General features: G+C 48.2%; 1 protein-coding gene across 1 annotated transcript; it reads right to left on the minus strand.

Annotated features, from left to right (window-relative positions):
• Positions 1-3,821: 3,821 nt before the first annotated feature.
• On the minus strand, positions 3,822-4,763 carry LOC120393578 (olfactory receptor 6B1-like). The gene has a single exon (XM_039518209.1). The coding sequence runs from the start codon at positions 4,761-4,763 to the stop codon at positions 3,822-3,824; it is 942 nt and encodes a 313-aa protein (XP_039374143.1).
• Between the last annotated feature and the right edge of the window lie 8,703 nt (positions 4,764-13,466).

Below are 13,466 nucleotides of genomic sequence, written 5' to 3' on the forward strand. Positions count from 1 at the left end.
CGTCATTTTCATAGAATCATAGAATCATAGAATCTCAGGGTTGGAAGGGACCTCAGGAGGTCATCTAGTCCAACCCCTTGCTCAAAGCAGGAACCAAACCCAACTAAATCATCCCAGCCAGGGCTTTGTCAAGCCTGACCTTAAAAACCTCTAAGGAAGGAGATTCCATAACCTCCTTAGGTAACCCATTCCAGTTCTTCACCACCCTACTAGTGAAAAAGTTTTTCCTAATGTCCAACCTAAACCTCCCCCTCTGCAACTTGAGACCATTACTCCTTGTTCTGTCATCTTCTACCACTGAGAACAGTCTAGATCCATCCTCTTTGGAACCCCCTTTCAGGTAGTTGAAAGCAACTATCAAATCCCCCCTCATTCTTCTCTTCTGCAGGCTAAACAATCTCAGTTCCCTCAGCCTCTCCTCATAAGTCATGTGCTCCAGCCCCCTAATCATTTTTGTTGCCCTCCGCTGGACTCTCTCCAATTTATCCACATCCTTTTGGAGGGGACAAATCACAATCCCTGCTAACATTTAGCCCAGTGGTTAGCCTACTCACTTGAGATGTGGGAGGCTCCTAGTTCAAGTCCCCCCCACCTCCACAATCCCTGAGTGGGAGGACGGATTTGAAAAGATCTATTAGATTCATAGACTGTAAGGCCAGAAGGGATCATCGAGATCATCTCATGTGTCCTTCTGCACATTGCAGGCTGCAGAATCTCACCCACCTACTGCTCTAATACACCCCACACCTCTGGATGAGTTTACGACCTCCTCACTGTGATGGGCTGGAACACAGAACCCCCTTTGGGACTGCCGTCTGATGCCTGTTTTCCCTGCCAGCTTGGGACTTCAGTCCCTTGCCTTGTTTGAGTCAGACACACTTGCCTGCTGCAAACACAGATCCAAGTCTGAACCACATCCCCCACAAGCTGCAGGCTTAACTGAAAACAGCTTAAGAAGTGCTCCTGTCTCCAGCACTCAGATACCCAGCTCCCAATGGGGTCCAAACCCCAAATAAATCCATTTTATGCTGTATAAAGCTTATACAGGGTAAACTCATAAATTGTTCACCCTCTATAACACTGATAGAGAGATATGCACAGCTGTTTGCTCCCCCAGGTATTAATTACTTACTCTGGGTTAATTATTAAGTAGAAACTGATTTTATTAAATACAAAAAGTAGGATTTAAGTGGTTCCAAGTAATAACTGAAAGAACAAAGTAAGTTACCAAGCAAAATAAAATAAAACACGCAAGTCTAAGCCTAATACAGTAAGAAAACTGATTACAGATAAAATCTCACCCTCAGAGATGTTTCAGTTAGCTTCTATCACAGACTGGACACCTTCCTAGTCTGGGCCCAATCCTTTCCCCTAGTAAAGTCCTTGTTCCAGCTCAGGTGGTAGCTAGGGGATTTCTCATGACTGCAGCCCCCTTTGTTCTGTTCCACCCCCTTACACATATTTTGCACAAGGCGGGAATGCTTTGTCCCTCTCTGGGTTCCCACCCTTCCTTCTAAATGGAAAAGCTCCAAGTTAAAGATGCATTCCAGTGAGGTGACATGATCACATGCCACTGTAAGACTTCCTTAACCACTTGCCAGCACACACCTCTACAGGAAGACTTAAAAGTAAACAGAGCCATTTACAACCAATTGTCCTGGTTAAGAGGAGCCATTAAGATTCCAAGCCACCATGAATGGCCCACACTTTGCATAATTACAATAGGACCTCAGAGTTATAGTTCATATTTCTAGTTTCAGATACAAGCATGATACATACATACAAACAGGATAACCACACTCAGTAGATTATAATCTTTGTAATGATACCTTACAAGAGACCTTTTGCATGAAGCATATTCCAGTTACATTATAGTCACATTTATTAGCATATTTTCATAGAATCATATGCAGTGCAATGGCACACTCACATAATGATTTACAGAAAGTTATAGAGAGAATATAAGTTATAGAGAGAATCCACCTTTTACTCTAGTTTAAACCTGCAACTGGTCCATACCCTAAGATGCAGAGAAATGTGACCCTCTCCCTCCCCAAAAAAGTCTCTGCCAATCTGACCTGGGGGGAAATTCCTTCCCGTCCCCAAATATGGCTATCAGTTTGACCCTGAGCATGTGGGTGAGACCTACCAGCCAAAGAATACTTTGTAGTAACTTAGAGCCCACCCCATCTAGAGTCCCATCACCGGCTGTTGGGCAGATTTTCTACTAACAGGCTCAGATATGCCACATGCCATTGTAGGCAGTCCCAACAGACCATACCCTCAATAAACCTAACAAGCTCAGTCTTGAGGCCAGTTAGGATTTCTGCCCCCACTGCTTCTCGTGGGAGGCGATTACAGAACTTCACACTCTGATGGTTAGAATTGTCTAGCTATCAGCTGAGTGCTCTGCGTTATTCTGGTGCAGGGCTCCCTCTGTCTCACTAGGTGAAATCCTCCACTGTGGAGAGATCATTTTAAAAGGAAATGGAGCAGGAAAATCAGAATATTTTGGCAAAATCAAAATTTTCCTATGGAAGATTAAAGTTTTCCAGAAACTTTATTTTCCATCGATAAATATTTTGATGAAAAATTCCCAATCAGCAGTAGACACAGTATCTGGGATTATAGACCTTCTTAAACAGGAGGGGTGAAAATCTAGCATGATTGAAATCAATGGCAAAACTATTGACGTCAGTGATTTCACCCTTTGTGGCTGTTGTAGAAATCAGCTTCTACCAGAAGTACAAACAGATAAGTTCCCACACATCTTGAGTTCCAGCCTTGTCTGCATTGTTGTTTACCAGGCGTCACACCATTCTCTGGAACTGTATACTATCTACAGAGCTGACCAGTGTTGGAATAACATTGTTTTGCATTCATCAAATACTTCTGCCCCCTTTTGAATAAAAAAGTATCTAGTTATATTTTGGGACCCTGGAGACGTTACAGATGGAAGTATTTAGTATTTTCCTTGATGAAATCTTGTTTATTTACAAGGAATTTACAAAGTCCTAAATCTCTGAACAGCAGGAGAAAACAAGAACAAACAAAAGAGGCACATTCTTAGCTTACAGCCACAAACCTCTTTAGTCAACACCAACCCAAAAACTTTCTCTTTCTAGCTTTTCCCAGGGTCTCAACAGGCTCATGAGCTACTGCTTGGCTTTTTTGATTTTTTGCCTCTGCCTCTTTTTCTGTTCCTGTATGCAGGGGCGGCTCTAGAAAGTAGGCTGCCCCAAGCAGCGCGGGCACTGCGCCGCCCTTCCCCGGTGCCGCGGCGGGTCCCCTCTTCCCACGGCTCCGGTTGAGCTCCCGCCGGCATGCCAGCGGCAGGTCCACCGAAGCCCGGGACGAGCGGACCTGCCGCAGGCATGCCTGCGGGAGCTCAACCGGAGCCGCGGGAAGAGGGGACCCGCCGCAGTCATGCCTGCGGCAGGTCCACCGGAGCCAAATGCCGCCCCCCGGGAAAGGGCCGCCCCACGCGCCTGCTTGGCGCGCTGGTGTCTAGAGCCGCCCCTGCCTGGATGTTATCAGCTTCTGTGTGTTCTGCCTTCCCTCCCCGCCCCAGACTCTTCCCCTCCACACACAGACACACTCACAAACCCCCCCCCCCCACAAACAATACTCAGTAACAGCCCTCCATCCACTCAGTCCAAACTCCTGTGCAGGATCACAACCTACTTTTGCCCTAGGTGAGAGGCTTTTGCTTAACTCATCCTAACTGAAGGTTGCTTCCCACCCAACCCCAGTGAGGTTTGTGATTGATGTAATTCCTGGTACCACTCCATGTAATGAAGCCACCCGGGTAAAATTCTTCCTTAGACCCTAAATAATCCAGAGGTTGTCACTGATTTCCTCAGTGCCTCTTTCACCATGTTGTTCCGTAGGGTGTATATGATGGGGTTCAGCAGTGGGGTCAGGACACAGTAGAAGAGTGACACCACCTTGTCCATGTTAGAGGACTCCATCACAGGTGGCCGGGCATACATAGAAAGTGCTGAGCCATAGAATATGCCTGTGACTGCAATGTGGGCACCACAGGTGGTCAGAGCTTTCTGGAGCCCACTCTCTGAAGGCATCCGCCATGCTGTCCATATGACGCAGCTGTAGGAACCGATAGTGAGGAGGAAGGAGGTCCCGGCTACGGTACATGTCAGGGTGAAGCACACGAGCTTGCTAAGATGTGTGTCTGAGCAGGAGAGCTTGGCCAGGGGGACGAAGTCACAAAAGAAGTGGTCAATCTCGTTGGGACCACAGAACGACAGCCTGGACACGAACACGGTGAGAACAGAGGAGGCCAAGAAGCCAGACATCCAAGCGACCACTGACAGCTTGAGGCAGAAGATGTTGCACATGATAGTGGAGTAGCACAAGGGGTGGCAGATGGCCAAGTAGCGGTCATACGCCATCACTGCTAGAAGGAAGAACTCAGTGGAACCCATGGAGAAGAAGAAAAACATCTGGGCTATGCATCCACGGACAGAGATTGATCTGTTTCCTGGCAGAAGCCCAGCCAGCAACTTGGGCACCGTCACTGAGGTGTACCAGATCTCCAGGAAGGAGAGGTTGCTGAGTAACACGTACATAGGGCAGTGGAGGCTCGGACAACTCCTGACTATGACAATGATGGAAGTGTTGGTGGCAATGGTCAGGAGGTAGATGATCAGGAACATCACAAAGAGGATCCACTGTAGCTCTGGGGATGCAGAGAAACCCATAAGAATGAACTCAGTCACTTCAGTTTGGTTAGCCCCTTCCATGGGGCTTGCAACTGTTTGAGCCACAGGAGAAAAAATTTATATGTTAATATGAGGATTTCCAGAACAGAGCCAAATCCTGAAAGGCACTGAGATAGATAGATAGATAGATAGATAGATAGATAGATAGATCTGGAAGGGACCTCGAGAGGTCATCTAGTCCAGTCCCCTGCACTCAAGGAAGGACTAAGTATTATCAAGACCATCCCTGACAGGTGTTTATCCAACCTGCTCTTAAAAATCCCCAATGATGGAGATTCCCCAACCTCCCTAGGCAATTTATTCCAGTGCTTCACCACTCCAACAGTTATGAAGTTTTTCCTAATGTCCAACCTAAACCACCCTTGCTTAAATTTAAACCCATTGCTTCTTGTTCTATCCTCAGAGGTTAAGAAGAATAGAGGGAACATATGGTGATAGATAGATAGATAGATAGATAGATAGATAGATAGATAGATAGATAGATAAAGAGTGTGAGCACTCTAAACTGCTTTGTTTTTTGGCAATTAAAACATGTGGAGCTATACCTATCTCAGAGAACTGGAAGGAACCTTGAAAGGTCATTGAATCCAGTCCCCTAAATTCACAGCAAGACCAAGTACTGTCCTTGACAGATTTTTGCCCCAGATCCCTCAGTGGCCCCCTCAGTGGTTGAGCTCACAATCCTAGGTTTAGCAGGCCAATGCTCAATCCACTGAGCCATCCCTCCCCCTCTCACAAAAGTCATTATATAGGACATTAAAAATCTAATTGCATGTGCTCTTTAGTAGCTCAATAAAGTAATGAAGAGCTAAAATTTCTAATGCTCTGTGAGAATCTGGTACCTTAGATTTATCCTGGATGCACTCTAGATACTTCTTCTTGTGTCAAATTAATGCCCTCCGATTAAATACCAGCTCATGTGTGTACGATTATCAATGTCTCTGCTGCCTCTTCATTCAGGAATGGGGTTTGGAGTTGCAAAGCAGCAGCACTCCGCATGCCTGAATCCTGTCTGTCCCAAACTGGAACATTTATAACGAGGGAAGGACACATCCAGGGAATGCACTGGGAATCTGAAAGCTGAGGGATGTGTCTGCTGTTGCTCTACCTAATTACAATATGATGTGTACATTTTCCCCCAGCTCCTATTTTACCTCAGAGGCGGATGAGTCTGCCATAGCCTGAGCTAACAACCTTTGGGATTTTAGCTCAGCCTGGAGCGGTTCAGAACTCAGAGGTCCGGGGTTCATTGCCCCCACCAGACCTGAGACCCTCATGTAACATGTGGCAATGTGAACAAGAATTTAAGCTGTGATGTGGGTTCCTCAGCCCCACCCCTCAGTGCCACAGGAAAGAAGGGAGATTCTAGGCTACTTGTGCAGCTTTTAATTATGCTGGAGCAGAGGCAGGTGGATGGTCCATTTGGAAGAGCTGCGAGGCAAGAGGCTGGAATTCTGTCCCCGCACTTGTCCAGTTGCTTCCCTGGATGACCCAAGGCAAATCACGTTGGGCCAGATTTTCAGATCTATGGATTCATAGATGCCACGGCCACAAGGGGCCAATGTGATCATCTAGTCTGACCTTCTGTACAACTTAAGCCAGAGCACTGCTCCCAAATAATTCCAGTCTTCATTTAAAAACTATCTGTGATGGAGACTCCACCAGAACACATGGTAAATTGTCCCAGTGTTTCATTACTCTCCCCATTAAAAATGTAGGCATTTGTCTACCTTCACCTTCCAGGCATTTCGGTGCCCAAAGATACATACAGGTGTCTAGTGGGATTTTCAAAATGCCTTCACCGATTAGCCACCTAACCCCCAGTGAAATCACACAAACGCCTAACGCACATGCCAGTGCCAAGCAAAGGAAAAAACCGCACCCACCCAGACACCTACACAACTCTGCCATATACCCAAGCAGATACACTCCACACACCATCTATATCCAACACACACACACACCACTCCCCAAAGGCCTGGTCTAAACTTAAAAGTTAGGTTGTCACAGATACATTAGTCGGGGGCATGAAAAAACCACAGCCATGATTGACACACTATGCTGCCCTAACTCATGGAAGACATTTTCTGTCAAGTTAGCTAGTGATATTCCTACACTGACGGAAAACCCCCTTACATTGGTGTCAACTGCATCTATGCTGTGGGTTTACACTAGCATAGCTACACTAATGTAGCTGTGCCAGTATAGTCTCTGTATTCTAGACAGAGCTTCAGGCTGAATTCTTCCAAGCCTGTTTCTGTTTGCTACTCATGGCACTAACTGAACTGTTTATTAATTAATATTTCTCATTTTAAATATATTTCTGGTTCTTTTATGTAACACAGACACATTAATCTGCCAATGCACCCTATTTATCCCCCCCACCACACACACATAAATTTATTAGACAAAATTAAACAAAGCTTTCAAGTACACAAAATAACCTGCAAATTTGCTTCTTCTCCAGTCTCTGTTTTTTATTAAACTTCTTCTTGTTTTTACTGTGAATATATCTGGGTATGGTGTGTTGAGCAGAGAATGAATCTGAGGTGAAAGTGGGCACTATCCATTTGGGACTTGCGATCTGTGAACTTTGTCCACTGGAAAAGGGGTTGGAGGCTAGGAGGGCTTGTGGGTTGGCAAATGCCTATCGCTAAGCTGTGAAGGAAGAACAATGTCTGCAGAGGCCTAGTGTTGCTAGAGGCTGCTGGGGACACACAGTCGGCCCCCAGCAAATACAGGCAAACCTTCTTCACGCTCAAGGCAGGTGGTAGCCAAGTGCCTCGCAATCCTGGAAACCCCTGGGAAGTGTGACACACACAATACCCAGTCACACCAAATGCATACACACTGAAGTCATTCATACCCCATGTACACACCCCAGTGTGACTGCTAATATGACCAAGAGCTGCCAGACAGGATGTGCAGTAGAGAAGAGAAATGGAATTTTCTTTGTATGGAAGTAACAAACCCAGATGTTGATCTCGGTGAAGTCAACGAGAGTTTTGCTTTTCATTTTTGTGGGAAGAGGGTTGGGCCCGTGGACTGGACTGGAAGATGGCCTTTTGCGTAACAGTAAAATGAGAACACTCCAAATAAAATCCCAATCTTAAACTACCTTTTTTTTTTTTTTAAATGTTTTAAATTTTATATCGGAAATAAAAAACTTTGCCCGCACTGAGTTAAAAATAATTAATCAAAATTGCAAGACAGTATGAATCCCAAGTTCCCAAGAAACAGTATCATTACATCCCATATTCATCCTGCCATCCATTTAAATGAAAAGTTAGCCATCCCGTTTCTGATCTCAGCCACGTAGGATAAATCTTGCTGAACTACCTTGAGTTCTGCGGAACCACTCCATATAAATACTTCACACCAGTTCCAGGGAGATCAGAATCTGCTGTAGCAGGGTGGACCCTGCTCCTGCCCAGAGGGGCTTAAAATGCTGCCTGACAGGGCTTGAGAGGGGTGGCTCTGGAAGCTGGGCTGATTAAAGAAGTGGCTGCAGCTGGGGCCACGCCCCAAACTGAAGCCCTGGGGCTTAGAAGAGCCAGGGAAGCCAGAGCACAAACAGTCTCTCTCTGGCGATAGAGAGAGATGGGCCTGGCTGCTTGGGAGACAAGGTACCTAGGGTGAAGCAGGGCTGGGGGACAGGCTGAGGAGCTAGGGAAGCTCCAGCCTGGAAAGCCCCAGGATGCGGCCTAGCAAAGGGCCAAAGGTACTGGGGGGTTGCAGAGGACAACCCAGGAGTAGGTAAAGCAGCAGGTCCAAACCCCTTTTGCCTGTGATGAGTGGGCTGATACTGCAGTCTGCCCCAGGGTGTGGGGCTAGACCATGACTGTCAGTGGCCACTACTGAGGCAAAGTGGGGATAGTAGGGTGGGGGTTCCCCTGGGAGGGGGAGACCCAATTATAGTTAAAGGGGCACCGGGTTCTGGGAGGGACACGGGGCCGAGAGCAAAACAGGTGCATCACCAGCCTGCAGAGGGCGTTCCGGACTGGAAAAAGAGCTAATTCCCCGGGAAAACCAGCAGGAGGCGCCGCGGCGGTGAGTAGCCCGTTTACATATGGTGGAGAATGCGGGCATAGCGGTCCGCCCCTGATACAAGAGGCCTGGGCAAGAACTGTGGGACAGTTGCCCAGAGGACGACGGCCTTAGATAAAGAATGGAGACAGAGACTCTTATTAAACTCCTGGCTGAAAGCCAGCAGCAGCAGCAACAGCAGCTCGTGGAGCAGCTGGGGGTCTACTAGCAGCAGCTACTTCAGTCCTTGGCGGTCCAGCATCGGGAGCAACAGACCCAATGTCTCCAGCAGCTCGCCACCCTGTGGCCGAGCCCCGGTGGCATCGCACCGGGGGGGCTGCTTCACCTGCACCCCCTGCGCCACCCGTGCAGCTGACCAAGATGGGGCCCGAGGATGACCCCGAGGCGTATCTGGTAACCTTCGAAAGGGTGGCGGCAGTTGCCGGGTGGGCACCAGACCAGTGGGCGATCCTTCTCGCCCCCTATCTGACGGGGGCCGCTCAGAGGGCCTATCGGGGCCTCCCCGATGATGAGGCCCGGGTTTACGCCCGAGTGAAGGCGGCCATCTTGGACAGTTTTGAGGTCACCCCGGAGACCTTCCGACGACGGTTCCGGGGAAAGTTTTACCCTCCGGGCGTCCGGCCCCGGGCTGTGGCCCAGGAGTTGAGGGAGGCAGCGACCCGGTGGCTACAGCCAGAACAGAGAGCCTCCGCTGACATCATCGAGCAGCTGGTGCTCGAACAGTTTGTCCACATCCTCCCGACTCCTGGGAGGGCGTGGGTATTGCGGCACCGCCCAAAAACACTGAGCACGGCCGTTAGGCTCATGGAGGACTTTCTTGAGGCCGAGGCCCCTATAGGACCGGCCGCCTGGGCCCCGAATCCGGGACCGGGCACTCAAAGCCTAGCTGATCCTGAAATGGGGGAGAGACGGGACAGAGACTATTATTGGAGGGCCTGTCGAGCCCGGCTCGCCAAGCAGCAGGCGGGGCTGCTTCAGCGGCGGCAGAGGAGGCCGGTGCCAAGGCCAAGGAACTGTTGGGCCTGTGGGAAACTGGGGCACTTGAAGCGGGAGTGCCCCCACGGACTCGCAGGACCCAGCCAAGCCCAGAAAGAAGGGCTGAGGCCCACAAAACTGGGGCCGAGGCAGGGGGGAGGCCTCCAGGGTGCTTCCACTGCCACCCCAAGGGCCACATCATGAGGCAATACCCCCTGGGGCAGAAAGGGGGTGTGCCTGTAACTGAGGCTCGGTCTGGGACCCCCCGCCAGGAAGGGGTAGTCCGGACCGAGGCCCCTAAACAGAAAGGGGCTGGGGCAAAACGGCCCCGCCGTAACCAGGGAACCCAAACTGAGGGGAGAACCCACAGAGGACCAGGGAGGTCTATGGTGGGGACCCGGAGCCAGGGGGAAGTCAGCAGGCTGCTCCACGCCATGGAGGGCCTGCGACAGGAAAGGGATTCCCTGTGGGCCCAGCTGAGAAGAATGCTGGGCCGATAGAACACCCCGCCTGCCCCCCCCGGAGGGGTTCTTGAGGGGGAGGGTGTGTAGCAGGGTGGACCCTGCTCCTGCCCGGAGGGGCTTAAAATGCTGCCTGACAGGGCTTGAGAGGGGTGGCTCTAGAAGCTGGGCTGATTAAAGAAGTGGCTGCAGCTGGGGCCACGCCCCAAACTGAAGCCCTGGGGCTTAGAAGAGGCAGGGAAGCCAGAGCACAAACAGTCTCTCTCTGGCGATAGAGAGAGATGGGCCTGGCTGCTTGGGAGACAAGGTACCTAGGGTGAAGCAGGGCTGGGGGACAGGCTGAGGAGCTAGGGAAGCTCCAGCCTGGAAAGCCCCAGGCTGTGGCCTAGCAAAGGGCCAAAGGTACTGGGGGGTTGCAGAGGACAACCCAGGAGTAGGTAAAGCAGCAGGTCCAAACCCCTTTTGCCTGTGATGAGTGGGCTGATACTGCAGTCTGCCCCAGGGTGTGGGGCTAGACCATGACTGTCAGTGGCCACTACTGAGGCAAAGTGGGGATAGTAGGGTGGGGGTTCCCCTGGGAGGGGGAGACCCAATTATAGTTAAAGGGGCACCGGGTCCTGGGAGGGACACGGGGCCGAGAGCAAAACAGGTGCATCACCAGCCTGCAGAGGGCTCTCCGGACTGGAAAAAGAGCTAATTCCCTTGGAAAACCAGCAGGAGGCACCGCGGCGGTGAGTAGCCCGTTTACACTGCCCATTTCTAAGTTTGCTACTAGCAGGTCACTCAGGATCATGTACACAGAGTCAGTGTCTGCTCTCACTGTTGTAACCCACATACTTTCTGGTTGAAGCAGCATCTCCAAATTTCTAGCCGTCCTCCACCCACTGTGCGATTTCATACAGATTAGAGTTGTGACTGTGGTGTAAATGGTTGTTGTTCTTTTCTACAATTATGAGTCTCCAATTGCCTATTACCTAACTGGTACGTTGGCTCAAGCAGTAGACGGTTATTGGTACTGGAATCGATCCCTACACACACAGACTAACCAGGTGAGTTATTACCCTACAAATGAGGACTGAAATCTGTGGGCCAGATTCTGTGTCCTGGCTGGGCCCAGATGAGCATATGTGACATTGGGCCTCCAATGTTTCAGTCCCTGCATGGATAGGGGTTTGTGTTGGTCAGAGGGGGGGTGTTCCCAGGTCCCTATCCTATAGAGAATAGCCTAGAGCGGGAAAAAAAGCATTATAATTCCACGTGTTTTATTGCTTGTTCCGGATGGGAGTTCAGCTAGCTTAGTGACTATCTCACAAGACTGGGAATCAAAAGCAGAGGGTTATATTCTTGACACATTTGTGAAGTCACTTCACCACCTTCTGCTTCAGTTTTCCCCATCTGTCAAATGAAGGGAATGTTACTTATCAATGTTTGTAAAGTGCTTTTAGATGGTTATACGGAAATTGCTACCTATGAACTAAGTATTATTAACAAAAGACCTTGCAAGAGATATTAGAGAGACGAAGTGGTGAGGCAATGTCCTTTATTGGACCTACTTCTGTGGGTGAGACAGACAAGGGTGTGGTTTAAATTATAAAGTTAGGGCAACATAAGGTAGCTTTCATTGACCTAACTATGGTAATGTCTACTCTTAAATTTTACTCCCACTGACTTAACTACCCCACAACATTGAATTAATAACTCCACCTCCATGACCAGCGTAGAGTCAAAGTCGACGTAGTTTGGTTGATGCACCATCAGCGTAGACACTGCATTGTTTATGTCAACTATTAATGGCTTTCAGGAGCCATTCCACAATGTTGCACACAAGAGTACAATCGATACAAGCACTCCTGGTGTGTCGCACCAACGACATAAAGAACAAAGTGTAGATAATTGGCTGCAACTGTAAAAATTTAAATCAATAAAATTTGAGGGGGGAAATAAAGCTTAAAATCTGTGATTTTGCACAACTGAAAATTAAAACAATATTAAAAACTTAAAAATAAGCATCAATAATATCTGCCAAAATTATTTTTTTTTTAAATTGAATTTTGCCAACCCTATTAATAACTTGTAGGTTTAGGCACATAACAGTGGTTAGGACACACCCGGGGGCTGAGGATTCCTAACCTCTTGTTTTTGGTTTTCACTGGGTGGCTAAGGCCCAGATCCACAAAGAGAGTAAGGCCTGAGACTCACCTGGGACATTAGAGACCTGGGTTCAGTGTCACCCTCTATCCAATGTGAACAGCAGATCTGAACCAGGGCATCCCATATCCCAGGTGAGCACCCTAACGACTGAGATAAAGGTTACAATGGAGCTCCTTCTTCTGCCCTCCCCCCCCCCCCGCCACCATTTTGTGTGGCATTGGGCAACATACACATTTTATCTTGGCTACATTTTGAAGATTTAACACAAATTTAGAAACTTCCCATCATGGAAAGGTTAAAAGAGAGGCCCCCTTCTCCCACAATTCCCATGACATTTCATGAATCCTTTAGCCAAAATGACTGAAATCAAAGCAAAATTTGTCGAGTTTGATTGAAATGAAATGTTTCACTTCCACATTATCAAAACATTTAGATTCTTTTTTTCAGTTTGCTCAAAACTATGTGGTAAACATGACACACATGGATGAACAGTCTGGGGTCAACCAAAACTGCATTTTTTTGGTGAATAAACTCAGTGCTACTTGCCAGAGTTCAGTACTGTTGATTCTGTAGAATTATTTTGTCTTATAAGATTGGCCATAGTGGGTCAGACCAATGGTCTATCTAGCCCAGTATCCTGTCTTCCAAGAGTGCCTGGTGCCAGATGCTTCAGAAGAAATGAACAGAACAGGGCAATTTTCAAGTGATCCATCCCCTGTCATCCAGTTTCAGCATCTGGCAGTCAAAGGTTTAGATAATCTCTGAGCATCAGCCATCAGGAGGTAATGACAGATAGTAAGTGTCCAAACTGGATTTATAGAATGTAGGAATAGTTCTGTGTTCTGTTCCTCACTCCTCCCTTGACTCAGTAAAATAAGAGTTTCGGGCTCTAGATGTTACATTGGAGTGGACTATTAGTTTGCACTCCTTGGTAAAGCTGGGCAAATTTTTTCTAATGAACATATTTTTTGGTCAAAAAATGCAGTTTCAGGCCAACCAAAACTATTCATAAATTCAGGTAAAATTTGGTGAGTAGTTTTGACTGCAAAAAAATGTTCATTTTGACATTTTCTAAATGCACCATTTTGAC

The sequence above is a fragment of the Mauremys reevesii genome, unplaced genomic scaffold (genome assembly GCF_016161935.1).
Source record: "Mauremys reevesii isolate NIE-2019 unplaced genomic scaffold, ASM1616193v1 Contig24, whole genome shotgun sequence".
NCBI lineage: Eukaryota > Metazoa > Chordata > Testudines > Geoemydidae > Mauremys > Mauremys reevesii.

What these genes read in the sequence shown, in the direction of transcription:
- LOC120393578 (XM_039518209.1), bottom strand. Translation starts at nt 4,763, where the DNA reads ATGGAAGGGGCTAACCAAACTGAAGTGACTGAGTTCATTCTTATGGGT.